Genomic DNA, 21795 nt, shown 5'->3' with positions numbered 1-21795 from the left:
GTTGTGGTTCCAGCTGTCTATGTTAGTACGTATGATGTTGTGGTTCCAGCTGTCTATGTTAGTATGTATGATGTTGTGGTTCCAGCTGTCTATGTTAGTACGTATGATGTTGTGGTTCCAGCTGTCTATGTTAGTATGTATAATGTTGTGGTTCCAGCTGTCTATGTTAGTACGTATAATGTTGTGGTTCCAGCTGTCTATGTTAGTACGTATGATGTTGTGGTTCCAGCTGTCTATGTTAGTACGTATGATGTTGTGGTTCCAGCTGTCTATGTTAGTACGTATGATGTTGTGGTTCCAGCTGTCTATGTTAGTACGTATGATGTTGTGGTTCCAGCTGTCTATGTTAGTACGTATGATGTTGTGGTTCCAGCTGTCTATGTTAGTACGTATAATGTTGTGATTCCAGCTGTCTATGTTAGTACGTATAATGTTGTGTTTCCAGCTGTCTATGTTAGTATGTATGATGTTGTAGTTCCAGCTGTCTATGTTAGTACGTATAATGTTGTGTTTCCAGCTGTCTATGTTAGTATGTATGATGTTGTGGTTCCAGCTGTCTATGTTAGTACGTATGATGTTGTGGTTCCAGCTGTCTATGTAAGTACGTATAATGTTGTGTTTCCAGCTGTCTATGTTAGTACGTATGATGTTGTGGTTCCAGCTGTCTATGTTAGTACGTATGATGTTGTGGTTCCAGCTGTCTATGTTAGTACGTATGATGTTGTGGTTCCAGCTGTCTATGTTAGTACGTATAATGTTGTGTTTCCAGCTGTCTATGTTAGTACGTATGATGTTGTGGTTCCAGCTGTCTATGTTAGTACGTATGATGTTGTAGTTCCAGCTGTCTATGTTAGTACGTATGATGTTGTGGTTCCAGCTGTCTATGTTAGTACGTATAATGTTGTGGTTCCAGCTGTCTATGTTAGTACGTATGATGTTGTGGTTCCAGCTGTCTATGTTAGTACGTATGATGTTGTGGTTCCAGCTGTCTATGTTAGTACGTATGATGTTGTGGTTCCAGCTGTCTATGTTAGTACGTATGATGTTGTGTTTCCAGCTATCTATGTTAGTACGTATGATGTTGTGTTTCCAGCTGTCTATGTTAGTACGTATGATGTTGTGGTTCCAGCTGTCTATGTTAGTACGTATGATGTTGTGGTTCCAGCTGTCTATGTTAGTACGTATAATGTTGTGGTTCCAGCTGTCTATGTTAGTACGTATGATGTTGTAGTTCCAGCTGTCTATGTTAGTACGTATGATGTTGTGGTTCCAGCTGTCTATGTTAGTACGTATGATGTTGTAGTTCCAGCTGTCTATGTTAGTATGTATGATGTTGTGGTTCCAGCTGTCTATGTTAGTATGTATGATGTTGTGGTTCCAGCTGTCTATGTTAGTACGTATGATGTTGTAGTTCCAGCTGTCTATGTTAGTACGTATGATGTTGTAGTTCCAGCTGTCTATGTTAGTATGTATGATGTTGTGGTTCCAGCTGTCTATGTTAGTACGTATGATGTTGTGTTTCCAGCTATCTATGTTAGTACGTATGATGTTGTGTTTCCAGCTGTCTATGTTAGTATGTATGATGTTGTGGTTCCAGCTGTCTATGTTAGTACGTATGATGTTGTGTTTCCAGCTGTCTATGTTAGTACGTATGATGTTGTGGTTCCAGCTGTCTATGTTAGTATGTATAATGTTGTGGTTCCAGCTGTCTATGTTAGTACGTATGATGTTGTGGTTCCAGCTGTCTATGTTAGTACGTATGATGTTGTGGTTACAGCTGTCTATGTTAGTACGTATGATGTTGTGGTTCCAGCTGTCTATGTTAGTACGTATGATGTTGTAGTTCCAGCTGTCTATGTTAGTACGTATGATGTTGTAGTTCCAGCTGTCTATGTTAGTATGTATGATGTTGTGTTTCCAGCTGTCTATGTTAGTACGTATGATGTTGTGGTTCCAGCTGTCTATGTTAGTACGTATGATGTTGTAGTTCCAGCTGTCTATGTTAGTACGTATGATGTTGTGTTTCCAGCTGTCTATGTTAGTACGTATGATGTTGTGGTTCCAGCTGTCTATGTTAGTACGTATGATGTTGTGGTTCCAGCTGTCTATGTTAGTATGTATGATGTTGTGGTTCCAGCTGTCTATGTTAGTACGTATAATGTTGTAGTTCCAGCTGTCTATGTTAGTACGTATAATGTTGTGGTTCCAGCTGTCTATGTTAGTACGTATAATGTTGTGGTTCCAGCTGTCTATGTTAGTACGTATAATGTTGTAGTTCCAGCTGTCTATGTTAGTACGTATGATGTTGTAGTTCCAGCTGTCTATGTTAGTACGTATGATGTTGTAGTTCCAGCTGTCTATGTTAGTACGTATGATGTTGTAGTTCCAGCTGTCTATGTTAGTATGTATGATGTTGTAGTTCCAGCTGTCTATGTTAGTATGTATGATGTTGTAGTTCCAGCTGTCTATGTTAGTACGTATGATGTTGTAGTTCCAGCTGTCTATGTTAGTACGTATGATGTTGTGTTTCCAGCTGTCTATGTTAGTACGTATGATGTTGTGGTTCCAGCTGTCTATGTTAGTACGTATGATGTTGTGGTTCCAGCTGTCTATGTTAGTATGTATGATGTTGTAGTTCCAGCTGTCTATGTTAGTACGTATGATGTTGTAGTTCCAGCTGTCTATGTTAGTATGTATGATGTTGTGGTTCCAGCTGTCTATGTTAGTACGTATGATGTTGTGGTTCCAGCTGTCTATGTTAGTACGTATGATGTTGTAGTTCCAGCTGTCTATGTTAGTACGTATGATGTTGTGGTTCCAGCTGTCTATGTTAGTATGTATGATGTTGTGGTTCCAGCTGTCTATGTTAGTACGTATGATGTTGTGGTTCCAGCTGTCTATGTTAGTACGTATGATGTTGTAGTTCCAGCTGTCTATGTTAGTACGTATGATGTTGTAGTTCCAGCTGTCTATGTTAGTACGTATGATGTTGTGGTTCCAGCTGTCTATGTTAGTATGTATGATGTTGTAGTTCCAGCTGTCTATGTTAGTACGTATAATGTTGTGGTTCCAGCTGTCTATGTTAGTACGTATAATGTTGTGGTTCCAGCTGTCTATGTTAGTACGTATGATGTTGTGGTTCCAGCTGTCTATGTTAGTACGTATGATGTTGTGGTTCCAGCTGTCTATGTTAGTATGTATGATGTTGTAGTTCCAGCTGTCTATGTTAGTACGTATAATGTTGTGGTTCCAGCTGTCTATGTTAGTACGTATAATGTTGTGGTTCCAGCTGTCTATGTTAGTACGTATGATGTTGTGGTTCCAGCTGTCTATGTTAGTACGTATGATGTTGTGGTTCCAGCTGTCTATGTTAGTACGTATGATGTTGTGGTTCCAGCTGTCTATGTTAGTACGTATGATGTTGTAGTTCCAGCTGTCTATGTTAGTACGTATGATGTTGTAGTTCCAGCTGTCTATGTTAGTACGTATGATGTTGTAGTTCCAGCTGTCTATGTTAGTACGTATGATGTTGTAGTTCCAGCTGTCTATGTTAGTACGTATGATGTTGTAGTTCCAGCTGTCTATGTTAGTACGTATGATGTTGTGGTTCCAGCTGTCTATGTTAGTATGTATGATGTTGTAGTTCCAGCTGTCTATGTTAGTACGTATGATGTTGTAGTTCCAGCTGTCTATGTTAGTACGTATGATGTTGTGGTTCCAGCTGTCTATGTTAGTACGTATGATGTTGTAGTTCCAGCTGTCTATGTTAGTACGTATGATGTTGTAGTTCCAGCTGTCTATGTTAGTACGTATGATGTTGTGGTTCCAGCTGTCTATGTTAGTACGTATAATGTTGTAGTTCCAGCTGTCTATGTTAGTACGTATAATGTTGTGGTTCCAGCTGTCTATGTTAGTACGTATGATGTTGTAGTTCCAGCTGTCTATGTTAGTACGTATGATGTTGTGGTTCCAGCTGTCTATGTTAGTATGTATGATGTTGTAGTTCCAGCTGTCTATGTTAGTACGTATGATGTTGTAGTTCCAGCTGTCTATGTTAGTACGTATGATGTTGTAGTTCCAGCTGTCTATGTTAGTACGTATGATGTTGTAGTTCCAGCTGTCTATGTTAGTATGTATGATGTTGTGGTTCCAGCTGTCTATGTTAGTACGTATGATGTTGTAGTTCCAGCTGTCTATGTTAGTACGTATGATGTTGTAGTTCCAGCTGTCTATGTTAGTACGTATGATGTTGTAGTTCCAGCTGTCTATGTTAGTATGTATGATGTTGTGGTTCCAGCTGTCTATGTTAGTACGTATGATGTTGTGTTTCCAGCTGTCTATGTTAGTACGTATGATGTTGTGGTTCCAGCTGTCTATGTTAGTACGTATGATGTTGTGGTTCCAGCTGTCTATGTTAGTACGTATAATGTTGTGGTTCCAGCTGTCTATGTTAGTACGTATGATGTTGTAGTTCCAGCTGTCTATGTTAGTACGTATGATGTTGTGGTTCCAGCTGTCTATGTTAGTACGTATGATGTTGTAGTTCCAGCTGTCTATGTTAGTATGTATGATGTTGTGGTTCCAGCTGTCTATGTTAGTATGTATGATGTTGTGGTTCCAGCTGTCTATGTTAGTACGTATGATGTTGTAGTTCCAGCTGTCTATGTTAGTACGTATGATGTTGTAGTTCCAGCTGTCTATGTTAGTATGTATGATGTTGTGGTTCCAGCTGTCTATGTTAGTACGTATGATGTTGTGTTTCCAGCTATCTATGTTAGTACGTATGATGTTGTGTTTCCAGCTGTCTATGTTAGTATGTATGATGTTGTGGTTCCAGCTGTCTATGTTAGTACGTATGATGTTGTGTTTCCAGCTGTCTATGTTAGTACGTATGATGTTGTGGTTCCAGCTGTCTATGTTAGTATGTATAATGTTGTGGTTCCAGCTGTCTATGTTAGTACGTATGATGTTGTGGTTCCAGCTGTCTATGTTAGTACGTATGATGTTGTGGTTACAGCTGTCTATGTTAGTACGTATGATGTTGTGGTTCCAGCTGTCTATGTTAGTACGTATGATGTTGTAGTTCCAGCTGTCTATGTTAGTACGTATGATGTTGTAGTTCCAGCTGTCTATGTTAGTATGTATGATGTTGTGTTTCCAGCTGTCTATGTTAGTACGTATGATGTTGTGGTTCCAGCTGTCTATGTTAGTACGTATGATGTTGTAGTTCCAGCTGTCTATGTTAGTACGTATGATGTTGTGTTTCCAGCTGTCTATGTTAGTACGTATGATGTTGTGGTTCCAGCTGTCTATGTTAGTACGTATGATGTTGTGGTTCCAGCTGTCTATGTTAGTACGTATGATGTTGTAGTTCCAGCTGTCTATGTTAGTACGTATGATGTTGTGGTTCCAGCTGTCTATGTTAGTATGTATGATGTTGTGGTTCCAGCTGTCTATGTTAGTACGTATAATGTTGTAGTTCCAGCTGTCTATGTTAGTACGTATAATGTTGTGGTTCCAGCTGTCTATGTTAGTACGTATAATGTTGTGGTTCCAGCTGTCTATGTTAGTACGTATAATGTTGTAGTTCCAGCTGTCTATGTTAGTACGTATGATGTTGTAGTTCCAGCTGTCTATGTTAGTACGTATGATGTTGTAGTTCCAGCTGTCTATGTTAGTACGTATGATGTTGTAGTTCCAGCTGTCTATGTTAGTATGTATGATGTTGTAGTTCCAGCTGTCTATGTTAGTATGTATGATGTTGTAGTTCCAGCTGTCTATGTTAGTACGTATGATGTTGTAGTTCCAGCTGTCTATGTTAGTACGTATGATGTTGTGTTTCCAGCTGTCTATGTTAGTACGTATGATGTTGTGGTTCCAGCTGTCTATGTTAGTACGTATGATGTTGTGGTTCCAGCTGTCTATGTTAGTATGTATGATGTTGTAGTTCCAGCTGTCTATGTTAGTACGTATGATGTTGTGGTTCCAGCTGTCTATGTTAGTACGTATGATGTTGTAGTTCCAGCTGTCTATGTTAGTACGTATGATGTTGTAGTTCCAGCTGTCTATGTTAGTACGTATGATGTTGTGGTTCCAGCTGTCTATGTTAGTATGTATGATGTTGTAGTTCCAGCTGTCTATGTTAGTACGTATAATGTTGTGGTTCCAGCTGTCTATGTTAGTACGTATAATGTTGTGGTTCCAGCTGTCTATGTTAGTACGTATGATGTTGTGGTTCCAGCTGTCTATGTTAGTACGTATGATGTTGTGGTTCCAGCTGTCTATGTTAGTATGTATGATGTTGTAGTTCCAGCTGTCTATGTTAGTACGTATAATGTTGTGGTTCCAGCTGTCTATGTTAGTACGTATAATGTTGTGGTTCCAGCTGTCTATGTTAGTACGTATGATGTTGTGGTTCCAGCTGTCTATGTTAGTACGTATGATGTTGTGGTTCCAGCTGTCTATGTTAGTACGTATGATGTTGTGGTTCCAGCTGTCTATGTTAGTACGTATGATGTTGTAGTTCCAGCTGTCTATGTTAGTACGTATGATGTTGTAGTTCCAGCTGTCTATGTTAGTACGTATGATGTTGTAGTTCCAGCTGTCTATGTTAGTACGTATGATGTTGTAGTTCCAGCTGTCTATGTTAGTACGTATGATGTTGTAGTTCCAGCTGTCTATGTTAGTACGTATGATGTTGTGGTTCCAGCTGTCTATGTTAGTATGTATGATGTTGTAGTTCCAGCTGTCTATGTTAGTACGTATGATGTTGTAGTTCCAGCTGTCTATGTTAGTACGTATGATGTTGTGGTTCCAGCTGTCTATGTTAGTACGTATGATGTTGTAGTTCCAGCTGTCTATGTTAGTACGTATGATGTTGTAGTTCCAGCTGTCTATGTTAGTACGTATGATGTTGTGGTTCCAGCTGTCTATGTTAGTACGTATAATGTTGTAGTTCCAGCTGTCTATGTTAGTACGTATAATGTTGTGGTTCCAGCTGTCTATGTTAGTACGTATGATGTTGTAGTTCCAGCTGTCTATGTTAGTACGTATGATGTTGTGGTTCCAGCTGTCTATGTTAGTATGTATGATGTTGTAGTTCCAGCTGTCTATGTTAGTACGTATGATGTTGTAGTTCCAGCTGTCTATGTTAGTACGTATGATGTTGTAGTTCCAGCTGTCTATGTTAGTACGTATGATGTTGTAGTTCCAGCTGTCTATGTTAGTATGTATGATGTTGTGGTTCCAGCTGTCTATGTTAGTACGTATGATGTTGTAGTTCCAGCTGTCTATGTTAGTACGTATGATGTTGTAGTTCCAGCTGTCTATGTTAGTACGTATGATGTTGTAGTTCCAGCTGTCTATGTTAGTATGTATGATGTTGTGGTTCCAGCTGTCTATGTTAGTACGTATGATGTTGTAGTTCCAGCTGTCTATGTTAGTACGTATGATGTTGTAGTTCCAGCTGTCTATGTTAGTACGTATGATGTTGTAGTTCCAGCTGTCTATGTTAGTACGTATGATGTTGTAGTTCCAGCTGTCTATGTTAGTACGTATGATGTTGTGGTTCCAGCTGTCTATGTTAGTATGTATGATGTTGTAGTTCCAGCTGTCTATGTTAGTACGTATAATGTTGTGGTTCCAGCTGTCTATGTTAGTACGTATAATGTTGTGGTTCCAGCTGTCTATGTTAGTACGTATGATGTTGTGGTTCCAGCTGTCTATGTTAGTACGTATGATGTTGTGGTTCCAGCTGTCTATGTTAGTACGTATGATGTTGTAGTTCCAGCTGTCTATGTTAGTATGTATGATGTTGTAGTTCCAGCTGTCTATGTTAGTATGTATGATGTTGTAGTTCCAGCTGTCTATGTTAGTACGTATGATGTTGTAGTTCCAGCTGTCTATGTTAGTACGTATGATGTTGTGGTTCCAGCTGTCTATGTTAGTACGTATGATGTTGTAGTTCCAGCTGTCTATGTTAGTACGTATAATGTTGTGGTTCCAGCTGTCTATGTTAGTACGTATGATGTTGTGGTTCCAGCTGTCTATGTTAGTACGTATAATGTTGTGGTTCCAGCTGTCTATGTTAGTACGTATGATGTTGTGGTTCCAGCTGTCTATGTTAGTACGTATGATGTTGTGGTTCCAGCTGTCTATGTTAGTACGTATGATGTTGTAGTTCCAGCTGTCTATGTTAGTACGTATGATGTTGTGGTTCCAGCTGTCTATGTTAGTACGTATGATGTTGTGGTTCCAGCTGTCTATGTTAGTACGTATGATGTTGTGGTTCCAGCTGTCTATGTTAGTACGTATGATGTTGTAGTTCCAGCTGTCTATGTTAGTATGTATGATGTTGTAGTTCCAGCTGTCTATGTTAGTATGTATGATGTTGTAGTTCCAGCTGTCTATGTTAGTACGTATAATGTTGTGATTCCAGCTGTCTATGTTAGTACGTATAATGTTGTGGTTCCAGCTGTCTATGTTAGTACGTATGATGTTGTGGTTCCAGCTGTCTATGTTAGTACGTATGATGTTGTAGTTCCAGCTGTCTATGTTAGTACGCATGATGTTGTGGTTCCAGCTGTCTATGTTAGTACGTATGATGTTGTAGTTCCAGCTGTCTATGTTAGTACGTATGATGTTGTGGTTCCAGCTGTCTATGTTAGTATGTATGATGTTGTGGTTCCAGCTGTCTATGTTAGTACGTATGATGTTGTGGTTCCAGCTGTCTATGTTAGTACGTATAATGTTGTGGTTCCAGCTGTCTATGTTAGTACGTATGATGTTGTGGTTCCAGCTGTCTATGTTAGTATGTATGATGTTGTGGTTCCAGCTGTCTATGTTAGTACGTATAATGTTGTGGTTCCAGCTGTCTATGTTAGTACGTATGATGTTGTGGTTCCAGCTGTCTATGTTAGTATGTATGATGTTGTGGTTCCAGCTGTCTATGTTAGTACGTATGATGTTGTAGTTCCAGCTGTCTATGTTAGTACGTATGATGTTGTGGTTCCAGCTGTCTATGTTAGTATGTATGATGTTGTGGTTCAAGCTGTCTATGTTAGTACGTATGATGTTGTGGTTCCAGCTGTCTATGTTAGTATGTATGATGTTGTGGTTCCAGCTGTCTATGTTAGTACGTATGATGTTGTGTTTCCAGCTGTCTATGTTAGTACGTATGATGTTGTGGTTCCAGCTGTCTATGTTAGTACGTATGATGTTGTAGTTCCAGCTGTCTATGTTAGTACGTATGATGTTGTGGTTCCAGCTGTCTATGTTAGTATGTATGATGTTGTGGTTCCAGCTGTCTATGTTAGTACGTATGATGTTGTGGTTCCAGCTGTCTATGTTAGTATGTATTATGTTGTGGTTCCAGCTGTCTATGTTAGTACGTATGATGTTGTGGTTCCAGCTGTCTATGTTAGTACGTATGATGTTGTGGTTCCAGCTGTCTATGTTAGTACGTAATGTTGTAGTTCCAGCTGTCTATGTTAGTACGTATGATGTTGTGGTTCCAGCTGTCTATGTTAGTACGTATGATGTTGTGGTTCCAGCTGTCTATGTTAGTATGTATGATGTTGTAGTTCCAGCTGTCTATGTTAGTACGTATGATGTTGTGGTTCCAGCTGTCTATGTTAGTACGTATGATGTTGTGGTTCCAGCTGTCTATGTTAGTACGTATGATGTTGTGGTTCCAGCTGTCTATGTTAGTATGTATTATGTTGTGGTTCCAGCTGTCTATGTTAGTACGTATGATGTTGTGGTTCCAGCTGTCTATGTTAGTACGTATGATGTTGTAGTTCCAGCTGTCTATGTTAGTATGTATGATGTTGTAGTTCCAGCTGTCTATGTTAGTATGTATGATGTTGTAGTTCCAGCTGTCTATGTTAGTACGTATAATGTTGTGATTCCAGCTGTCTATGTTAGTACGTATAATGTTGTGGTTCCAGCTGTCTATGTTAGTACGTATGATGTTGTGGTTCCAGCTGTCTATGTTAGTACGTATGATGTTGTGGTTCCAGCTGTCTATGTTAGTACGTATGATGTTGTAGTTCCAGCTGTCTATGTTAGTACGTATGATGTTGTGGTTCCAGCTGTCTATGTTAGTATGTATGATGTTGTGGTTCCAGCTGTCTATGTTAGTACGTATGATGTTGTGGTTCCAGCTGTCTATGTTAGTATGTATGATGTTGTGGTTCCAGCTGTCTATGTTAGTACGTATAATGTTGTGGTTCCAGCTGTCTATGTTAGTACGTATGATGTTGTGGTTCCAGCTGTCTATGTTAGTATGTATGATGTTGTGGTTCCAGCTGTCTATGTTAGTACGTATAATGTTGTGGTTCCAGCTGTCTATGTTAGTACGTATGATGTTGTGGTTCCAGCTGTCTATGTTAGTATGTATGATGTTGTGGTTCAAGCTGTCTATGTTAGTACGTATGATGTTGTGGTTCCAGCTGTCTATGTTAGTATGTATGATGTTGTGGTTCCAGCTGTCTATGTTAGTACGTATGATGTTGTGTTTCCAGCTGTCTATGTTAGTACGTATGATGTTGTGGTTCCAGCTGTCTATGTTACTATGTATGATGTTGTGGTTCCAGCTGTCTATGTTAGTACGTATGATGTTGTGGTTCCAGCTGTCTATGTTAGTACGTATGATGTTGTGGTTCCAGCTGTCTATGTTAGTACGTATGATGTTGTGGTTCCAGCTGTCTATGGTGGACTTACTTTCCATGTTAGTAAGTATGATATCTTAACTGCTTGGCTACTTACCCCTGGCTGTACTCATCTCTCCATCAGGCCATGCCAAGCAGTGGAAGGCAGTAGGAGCTATGCCAATCGGGCAGCTGATCTCTGTCCCCAGAACCGTTGTCCGAGTGTCCATTACTGACACATCCCGGAGCATCCGAGGCCTCAGGCGAATCCTGGAAGAACAATGTCTGATGATGATTACAGCAGACAATGGGACATTATGGCTATTTCATGTGGATTTCTTTATTTTGTTAAATACCACCAGCACCCTCTCACCCGTAATTGTATTTGTAGACAGAATGCACTAAAACAATAAAAATATAGTAATTTATAGGAATATACTCCTCTCTGAAATACATCATTTAACAGAAATTCTATTTTCTTTCTAGTTTTTTTTCCCTCCCATTATGTAATCAAATTGCTGAGATGGCTCAATCGGTCATGAATTAGAAAACCTTTTAAATGTCTAATGCAGCCATGATCTTAATCTCTCTGACACCTGTTTCTATTTGTTAATGAAATTGTATTGATTTTCTGAGTTACTCTCATTTATTCTCAGCTATTATATTCTTATCCACTAAAGTATTTTATTCGTTATCACATATATTCACATTTCAAACCACTTAAAGGAACACTCCATGCACCATAACCACTACAGCGTGTTGTCTTCTTACGTGAGGTCCACTGGGCAACATTCCCAGCCCTTTCACATCAGCTTGTGAGAACGAGAAGTTGCTGCTATGAGTTTCTGTTAGTTCTCCTGAGCTAAGTTTTGCAAAGCAGAAACAACTCAACTCAAGTCAGTTGATTGCTCTCAGCCAATGAGCTAAGCCTGGCACTGCAGGGCTTAGCTCCGGCGAGTTAGAGGAAGTAACTGCTTCCTTGTGGTGGCAGGGAGTGGCGCTTGGAGGAACCCACGTATACGTATGTAGTCAATCTGTTCATAAATGTTATGTCTCATTACACTGATGGTGTCGCAATGGCAGTGTAAATGTAATTAACATTAATACTGATAACACAGGCACTAATAACACTATTACTAGCATTAATACTAAAAGTGCTCAGAACACTAATATTAATCAATGATCTTAAATTAATACTAAATATAATAAACATTCTAATAAGTAACGGATTCCTATACTCCGACTCCGAGTATATCCGTAAAGAATCTCCCGAAATCCAAGCATAGAAGAGGTTGTAGTGATTATAACTCCCAATACCCCAAACATGAGCCAATCCTTTATGAACGGGTAAAGCAATGTGTTTAATGGTAGCCACAACTGGCCTTTTGTGCAGGTCCCCATGCAAGGGGCACTCCCCCCAGGACCTGAGAATAGACTACAGTACCAGCAATCGCATAATGGCATTGGCTCTCAGGTCCAGGACACTCCCACATAAAATAGAATAATCCCTCCTCTGTACCTGGGAGATAATTAGGTTAAGTACTGTAATAAACTCAATTATCTCAAGGTACAGAAAACATTTACTTTTCCACAAAACTCCAAAAAAGACTTTAAAATACATAAAATCATATTTCACATAACCGAACACCCATAGTCCATACATCCCCAGATAGCTTGGATCTGAGCGCCCAATATATCCGAAAAGCGCTCAGATCCCACGAACATAATCAAATTGCCAACAGGGTGAAGCAATGACCGACCACTCTCGAGATGTTTGCCCAAAATAGTTCCATAGTTTCAGAGGTAGCGGTTGGTCTAGTTTGAGAGTTTTTACACAAATAAAAAGGTGAATGGGTAAAAAGGTGAACGGGTCCCCTGGCTCATGGGCAGTGTTTGTTTGGGAGATCCAGTCAAACAAGCCAGCCGAACAGTGCTCTCCTGGCTTGCTGAAAACAGAAGCAGGCGTTCGTATGGTTTCACCGGTGTTCGGGACGTCGAGTGGCCACCTCAGAGTTCCAGGCACTCAGCGACCAAGTCCCGCTGCTTGCTTTCGGTGCGACAAGATGGCCACCGTTTTCTTCACCACGTGGCATTCGTTTATACGAACCGCGGCCACACATAGAGAACACTGAATTCTTGTGGTTTGTTTGAACCTAACAAGCCAAGGGGGTGGTCGGAGTTCGGTACTCAGTCTCCTCAAATGGTAGCAGAATAGGGGAATAAATTATTAGGGAAATGTGAGAACTGAGTAGGAGAATAACTCTGGGGAAAGCCAAATAAGGGGTTTTGTCACACAACGAATAACTAAGATTAATTCTAATACTTATATTAATAACAGTTAGTCTACTAACACTAATTCTAATAACACTAATATATTAAATCACATTTAATTTCTCACATTTCTTAAAGGGACACTATTTTCACCAGAACAGCTACAGCTTAATGTACGTTATACAGGTTAACCCCTTAAGGACGGAGTCAATTGTACACGTTCTGATCAAAACAAAACGTAAACAAAACCTGGAATTTGCGCTACATGTTCAACCGTCAATTCCCTCTTTCATATTAAATGCACCCACACTTATTATATATAATTTTATTAAGGAGAAACAGGGCTTTCATTTCACATTAACTATTCATGTATATATATATATATATATATATATATATATATATATATAACAATTTATTATCAAAAAAATTCAAAAAAGTGTGAGAAATTAAGAGTTTTTTCCATTTGTTTAGTTCTACCTGGCATTTTAACTGTGAATGTCATAATACTGTTTGCTTTTACTGCAATAAAGTACAAATATTTGTATTCAGCGATGTCTCATGTGTAAAAGAGTACCCCCTATGTACAGGTTTTATGGTGTTTTGGAAAGTTACAGGGTCAAATATAGCACATTAAATTTTTCAGTTTATACATATTGAAATTCGCCAGATTAGTTATGTTGCCTTTGAGACCATATCATAGTCCAGGAATGAGAATTACCCCCATGATGGCATGCCGCTTGCAAAAGTAGAGAACCCAGGGGTATGTCAGTCTGTTTTAGTAGCCACTTAGTCACAAACACTGGCCAAAGTTAGCGTTCATATTTGTTTTTGTGTGAAAAAAAACAAATATGAATGCTAATTTTGGCCAGTGTTTGTGACTAAGTGGCTACTAATAAAGACTGGACATACCTCACTTGCAATACCTTGAGCTGTCTACTTTTGCAAATGGCATGCCATCATGGGGGTAATTCTCATTACTGGGCTACCATACGGTCTCAAAGGCAACATAACCAACCTGGTGAATTACTATGTGAAAAAAATGAAACACAAGAAGCCTTATATTTGACGCTGTAACTTTTGAAAACACCATAAAACCTGTACAAAACACCATAAAACATGATATACTCGGGAGACTTCACTGAACACAAACATAAGTGTTTCACAACAATAATATAGTCTGCAAAAAACGTCACTTTCACTGACAATCTCACAACTTCAATTTCACTGCTTGCTAATTAAATTCTCTGGACTTTCTGCCTGGGTCGTCAAACACATTCCTCAAATTTTACTTAGTGAAATCACATAATTATATTAAATTATTACATAAATATACACATATATATGTATTTAAATTCTATGTGAATACTTATGTAATTATATATATATATGCAATTATTTTTATTTATCTGTATATATATATATAGAATGCCATTCTAAGTGTATTTTGTTACCAATATATATATATATATATTACATTTTAAAATACAGTTAGACTGAAATTACATATGTATATATAATTTTTTTATTATTATTTTATGTAATTATTTCATTTATTATAGTATTTATGCATATATATTTATATAATATATATATAACTTCATTCTAAGTGTATTTTAATACTAATATATGTAATTTTATTAACTTTAAAATACATTTGAAGTATGAAGTTACATATATAAGATATATGTATATTTTATATATATAATACATATATATATATATATATATATATATATATAATTTTTTTTATTTTTTTATACATATATGTTTTATATAATTATTTTATTGGGTATTGTAGCGGAACGCAGTAAGCCTGTCCTGCAAAATGCCTGTGTGACTGTAATTGTTATATTTTTACCTATGTTGAAATTGCTATTCGCCTATGTAATATGTGAATTGTATGTTATTCGGTAGTTTCCATCCGTACTATATACTTCTGGAAACTACCGAACGGAGAGACCACCCCGGAGAGAAGTGTGCCAGCAATTAAGGTTCACATTCTCTCCAAACCGCAAGTTAACAGGCTCATTAACAGTGTGTCTGGGTGGCCGCCATTCGGCATGCGCACACGTGGCGGCGGCCATCTTACGCATGAAAATCTCAGCGGTGTTTTGTCGTCGAGTGTCTGGAACTCAAATCGGACACTCAAACAACCAAACACCGCTGAGACCTCCAGAGCTCCGTAACTGCCGAACGGAGAGAGTTAACGAATCCCCATTCGGTAGTTACAAAGTACCGAATGAGGGAATCACTATCTAGGGGAATTAAAGTATGGATGGCAGTTATAAATGTCTGTTTTAACTGCCGAACGGAGACCGACCGCAGGGCCCATTCTCATGGAACCCTTTTCGGATACCAACTCGTGTGCGGTCGGTCAAACTTCACCTTCCTGGAACTGCCGAACCACTGGTCCGATCTGGGTGAATTTTGGATATTATATTCACCCAGATCAGGGCTACCTAGCGGTACCCTAATATTAAAGATATGTGATGGTTTAGGGGTACATCCAAGTTGGGGGTAAAGTACTGTACAAGTTAAGGGGATTATGACGCTCTCTGAGGGGAGGAGATGTGTGGGAGGTAACAAGCACTGCATTGGTTACTGTCATAATTACTGTAGTTCCCTCCCTTGCATGGGAGCAGGCTTTATAAGAAACCTTGGAATAAACGATTGTCAGTTCTACTCCTGAAACTGTGTGTCGTCCAGTTATTGGGAGTGCTGTGGGGATATTTCTGTACCTTTTTACCTGCTGGAAACTCTGCTGTGGATTTACTAATGACTTGTTCCTGAGCCTTCCTTGGATCTAAAGTGGAGAATAGCTGCGAGAAATCAGCTCTCCGCTACATTGGTTGGCAGCGGTGGGATCCAGACTCACAGAGGAACAAGGATTAATGGAGATTGACCTTTCTACGCTAAAGAGAACCACATTGAAAGACCTTCTGGAAGCGAAAGGTGGTTCTGCCAGCAGCAAATCCAAAGCAACGCTTATCACCGAAGTAATGGCAGAGTACAGAGCAGAAGAGGTCCAGGCCACGGAACAAAGACCTGAAACAGAACAGGAGGAGTTCCAAAGGCACTTACAATTCAGACTGGCCTTTTATGGAGAAAACCCACCAACAGAGATCATCTCTAAAACGATGACAGAGGTACAGGAGTTTGTGATGAGAAACAGGAGACCACAAACACCAGAAAGAAGTGCAGCAGGAGCTGTGACACAAGAGGGTAAGCCCAAAATTCCCTATCAAGCTTTTAAAACGTATGTGGAAGCAGAGGAGGATATAGATGCCTTCCTCCAAGACTTTGAGAGACTGTGTACGCTGCATAACATACCAAGGGAAGAGTGGGTACCCATATTAGCCGGACGGCTGTCAGGAAGGGCAGCTGAAGCTTACCGCACTGTGCCTGATATTGAAATTAGGAACTATAATCGGGTAAAAGAAATTATCCTGGCCCGGTATGCAATAACAGCAGAGGCATACCGGAGGCGCTTCAGGGAATTGAAAAAGGCGGACAAAGATTCGCACGCAGAGTGGGCTTGCCGACTAGAAAGGGCAGCTCTTGGGTGGATGCAGTCCAGTAAAGCACGGTCCATGGAGGACTTGTTACAAATGCTGCTGTTGGAGCAGTTTTATGAGGGGATATCCTCAGAACTACAGGAATGGGTGAGGGATCGTAACCCCATCACCCTCACCGAGGCTGCCAAAAAGGCAGATGATTTTATGGACGCTCGCAGACAAACCAAGGCAGTGAGTACCAAACCTGCCATGCGGCCACCAGGGGGGAATTCCTTCTCTCCTAACCCTCAACCCCCACCAAGACAACTCCCTCCACCAGCACCAGCAGCAGCACAGCAGAGATACCGCACACCTGCTTCTGTGCAATGCCACCGATGCCAGAAGTGGGGACATTTTCAACGAGAGTGTCCACAGTCTAGAGACCGCAACACCTGGATCCGACCAGGGCCTCCACCACCACCACCGAGAGCAGCCGCCCATCACTACCAAGATGAGATACCACTTACCTACAGCTCTGCCGTTCCAGTCACGACTGTGGAACAGTGGGAAGTGCTGCATGAGGCCAATCCCTTACAAGCACAGGCGGATAATCGACAGCACCATAGGCAGACCGTATATCTCGAAGGGAAGCCTATGCAGGGGCTCAGAGACTCGGGAGCCACCATCACCCTGGTGCAAAGTCATTTGGTTTCGGACAAAGCCAAACTGAATAAGACTGTGGCTGTCAGGGTTGCAGGGGGAGCCGTGTATCGGCTAGACACAGCCCGGGTACACTTGCATTGGGGTGCGGGGTTTGGGAATGTGGAAGTGGGACTAATGCCGCAATTACCTGCTGAGGTGGTTCTAGGGAATGATCTGGGCAAACTCACCTCCGCCTTTGAACCACAAACTACTGAGGAAGCACACCCAGTAGTCACCAGGCAACAGGCCCGCACCCAGCACAACAACAACGCACTGCCGGAGGTCCAGGTAAGAGATTCCTCCCCTTCCCTAGACTGTATGCCGTGGGCCCCTCCTGACGAGTTTGTAGCCGAGGTGATCACTGACCCTACCTTACAAGTATATCGAGACAAGGTCACCTCTATCCAACCTGGGGCGGAGGGGGAAAGATTTGTATGGGACAGGCAGTTATTATATCGGGAAACAAGTAAAGAGGTAGCTGGGTCAGAACCCATAACCGCAAGACAGCTCGTGGTACCGCAGAGGTACCGAACCGAATTACTCCGGATAGCGCACGATATTCCGCTATCCGGACATTTGGGGGTCAGCCGTACCAGATATCGGCTGACCCAAAGTTTCTTCTGGCCAGGGATTAGCCAGGAGGTGCGCAGGTATTGTAACACCTGCGATACGTGCCAGAGGGTAGGAAAGAGGGGGGATAAGCGTAAGGCAAAGCTGCACCCCCTACCCATAATTGAGGAACCCTTTCATAGGGTTGCAGTAGACATTGTAGGCCCCTTCCGGAAGCCTAGCCCATCAGGCAAACGGTACATTTTGACCGTAGTGGACTACGCCACTCGCTACCCTGAGGCGGTAGCCTTAACTAATATCCATGCAGAGACGGTGGCTGAGGCGCTGATGCAGATTTTCTCCCGGATGGGGTTACCCAGGGAGATCATCTCGGATCAGGGCACTCAGTTCACGGCAGAGGTCACCCAACAGCTCTGGAAGTTCTGTAAGATTAAGCCCATCATTAGTGCCCCGTACCACCCCCAGACTAATGGGCTCTGCGAACGGTTCAATGGCACCTTAAAACAGATGCTCCGAACCTTCGCAGAGACCCACCGAGACTGGGAAAAATTCCTGCCGCACTTACTGTTTGCTTACAGGGAGGTGCCGCAGGAATCTACGGGATTTTCTCCCTTTGAACTGCTATTCGGGAGGAGAGTAAGGGGACCCCTAGACTTGATTAGAGAACACTGGGAGGGAGACCGTAGCGCTGACGGCACCCCTATTGTACCATATGTGTTGGCCCTCCGAGATCGCCTGGAAGCTCTCACAAAGACGGTAAAGGAAAACCTACAGGCAGCTCAGACGCGTCAGCGCACCTGGTACGATAGAGGCGCCAGGGACCGTAGCTTTCAGGTCGGACAGAAAGTTTTAATTTTAAAACCTGTCCGACACGATAAGCTACAGGCCGCCTGGCAAGGTCCTTATAAGGTGGTAGAGCAACGGTGTGACACCACTTATATAATTGGCCACTGCGCAGGGAATGGGGGGCGACGCATGATCCATGTGAACATGCTAAAGCCTTACCAAGAGCGATCAGAGGAGGTGACAGCTATCTGCGCCCCCACCTCTGAAGAAGGCGACAGCCTACCCCTCCCCGATCTGTTAGAGGACGGACAGATGGCTGGGGATTTAGGAGCAGTTGTACTGGGGGATCGGTTAAGCCCACAGGAGCGTATCGAGGTACAACAACTACTGCAAGAAAAGCAGGAGACCTTTTCTAATGTACCTGGATACACCCCTCTGGCTACCCACCGAGTAGAAACCCCTGGCCAACTTCCCATGCGCCAGACTCCGTACCGCATCCCTGAAGCGGTACGGGAGAATATGCGCAAGGAAATTGAAGAGATGATTCAGTTAGGAGTCATTGAGCCCTCCGATAGCCCCTGGGCCTCTCCAGTAGTCCTCGTACCAAAGCGGGACGGCACGACCCGCTTTTGCGTGGACTACAGGAGATTGAATGAGAAAACCGTATCCGACGCATACCCGATGCCTAGGATAGATGAGTTGCTGGACCGGATGGCCAGGGGTCAATACCTTACCACTATTGATTTGTGTAAAGGGTATTGGCAGATTCCCTTGGCCCCGGACGCCATCCCTAAGTCCGCCTTTGTCACCCCATTCGGCTTGTACCAATTTAAGGTCATGCCGTTTGGGATGAAAAACGCGCCGGCTACCTTCCAACGGATGGTGGACCGCCTCCTAGATGGGTTCCAAGACTATACCTGCGCGTATCTCGATGATATTGCCATATTTAGCGATACCTGGCAGGAACACTTGGCCCATATAGGAGCGGTTCTAGACAGGATCAGGGAGGCTGGCTTGACCTTAAAACCAGCGAAATGTAGCATTGGGATGGCCGAGGTACAGTACCTGGGCCACAGAGTGGGCTGTGGTAAACAAAAGCCGGAACCAGCCAAAGTAGAGGCAGTAGCACAGTGGCCTACCCCGAAAACTAAAACCCAGGTATTAGCCTTCCTAGGGACAGCAGGGTATTACCGGAAGTTTGTGCCCAATTATAGTGCCCTGGCCAAACCCCTCACTGACCTGACCCGTAAAAACCTTCCCCGCCAAGTAACCTGGACCCCGGAGTGTGAGCAGGCATTCCAACACTTGAAAGATGCACTTGTTAATGCCCCTGTCTTGGCCGCTCCCAATCCAACTAAACGTTTTCTTGTTCACACAGACGCTTCTATGTTTGGATTGGGGGCAGTACTGAGCCAAGTCGGGGCCGATGGCGGAGAACACCCCGTGGCTTACATCAGTCGCAAACTTTTACCTCGGGAAGTAAGCTACGCCGCCATCGAGAAGGAATGCCTGGTTGTGGTGTGGGCCTTGAAGAAATTACAACCCTATTTGTATGGACAGGCTTTTTCTTTGCTCACGGATCACAACCCGTTGGTCTGGCTGAACCGGGTGGCTGGGGACAATGCCAGGCTGCTGCGCTGGAGTTTGGCGCTGCAGCCCTTTGACTTTAACATTCAATACCGCCCGGGTAAGCAAAATGGGAACGCCGACGGGTTGTCACGACAAACTGATCTGGAGAAATAATCCGTGAGCACCCCGGTCATCCCCAAGCCGATCCGTGTGGGATCAGACTGTGTATGCCGGCTTGTGGGCAAGGGGGAGCAGTGTAGCGGAACGCAGTAAGCCTGTCCTGCAAAATGCCTGTGTGACTGTAATTGTTATATTTTTACCTATGTTGAAATTGCTATTCGCCTATGTAATATGTGAATTGTATGTTATTCGGTAGTTTCCATCCGTACTATATACTTCTGGAAACTACCGAACGGAGAGACCACCCCGGAGAGAAGTGTGCCAGCAATTAAGGTTCACATTCTCTCCAAACCGCAAGTTAACAGGCTCATTAACAGTGTGTCTGGGTGGCCGCCATTCGGCATGCGCACACGTGGCGGCGGCCATCTTACGCATGAAAATCTCAGCGGTGTTTTGTCGTCGAGTGTCTGGAACTCAAATCGGACACTCAAACAACCAAACACCGCTGAGACCTCCAGAGCTCCGTAACTGCCGAACGGAGAGAGTTAACGAATCCCCATTCGGTAGTTACAAAGTACCGAATGAGGGAATCACTATCTAGGGGAATTAAAGTATGGATGGCAGTTATAAATGTCTGTTTTAACTGCCGAACGGAGACCGACCGCAGGGCCCATTCTCATGGAACCCTTTTTGGATACCAACTCGTGTGCGGTCGGTCAAACTTCACCTTCCTGGAACTGCCGAACCACTGGTCCGATCTGGGTGAATTTTGGATATTATATTCACCCAGATCAGGGCTACCTAGCGGTACCCTAATATTAAAGATATGTGATGGTTTAGGGGTACATCCAAGTTGGGGGTAAAGTACTGTACAAGTTAAGGGGATTATGACGCTCTCTGAGGGGAGGAGATGTGTGGGAGGTAACAAGCACTGCATTGGTTACTGTCATAATTACTGTAGTTCCCTCCCTTGCATGGGAGCAGGCTTTATAAGAAACCTTGGAATAAACGATTGTCAGTTCTACTCCTGAAACTGTGTGTCGTCCAGTTATTGGGAGTGCTGTGGGGATATTTCTGTACCTTTTTACCTGCTGGAAACTCTGCTGTGGATTTACTAATGACTTGTTCCTGAGCCTTCCTTGGATCTAAAGTGGAGAATAGCTGCGAGAAATCAGCTCTCCGCTACAGGTATACTAGACTAGTCCCCCTGCTGGCAGCTCAATGGGCAGCTATGCCTGCCATGTGATCGCTCTTTGAGACCGGGGACCTGCTTTGCCGTAGGGAGGACTGCCTGAGCTATCAGGAAGGTAAGTATCCTGGGCGATCCAGGGCTCAAAGCCGTTACGGGTTAATGTACGGTATACAGTTTAATGTACAGTACACAGCTTAATGTATAATGTACAGCTTAATGTACGGTATACAGCTTAATGTACAATATACAGCTTAATGTATAGCATACAGATTAATGTATAGTATACAGCTTAATGTATAATAAACAGCTTAATGTATAGTATACAGCTTAATGTATAATATACAGCTTAATGTATAGTATACAGCTTAATGTATAATATACAGCTTAATGTATAGTATACAGCTTAATGTATAATATACAGCTTAATGTATAGTATACA

General features: G+C 42.2%; 1 protein-coding gene across 5 annotated transcripts in view; it reads right to left on the bottom strand.

The window, feature by feature from the left end:
* Window positions 1-21795, bottom strand: part of HAO2 (hydroxyacid oxidase 2) — a 91598-nt gene that overhangs the window by 33144 nt on the left and 36659 nt on the right. For 3 of the 5 annotated variants that reach the window (XM_063446023.1, XM_063446038.1, XM_063446031.1), the window contains exon 3: window positions 10768-10919. The exons of the other annotated variants lie outside the window; for them this stretch is intronic. In XM_063446023.1, the coding sequence (XP_063302093.1) occupies window positions 10768-10919 (152 nt within the window). The remainder of the gene's footprint in view (window positions 1-10767; window positions 10920-21795) is intronic. 5 annotated transcript variants of the gene reach the window in all.

Source organism: Pelobates fuscus, chromosome 1 (genome assembly GCF_036172605.1).
Source record: "Pelobates fuscus isolate aPelFus1 chromosome 1, aPelFus1.pri, whole genome shotgun sequence".
Lineage (NCBI taxonomy): Eukaryota > Metazoa > Chordata > Amphibia > Anura > Pelobatidae > Pelobates > Pelobates fuscus.
Note: the sequence above shows the minus strand (reverse complement) of the source record. Positions and strands in the feature narration are given on the sequence as shown.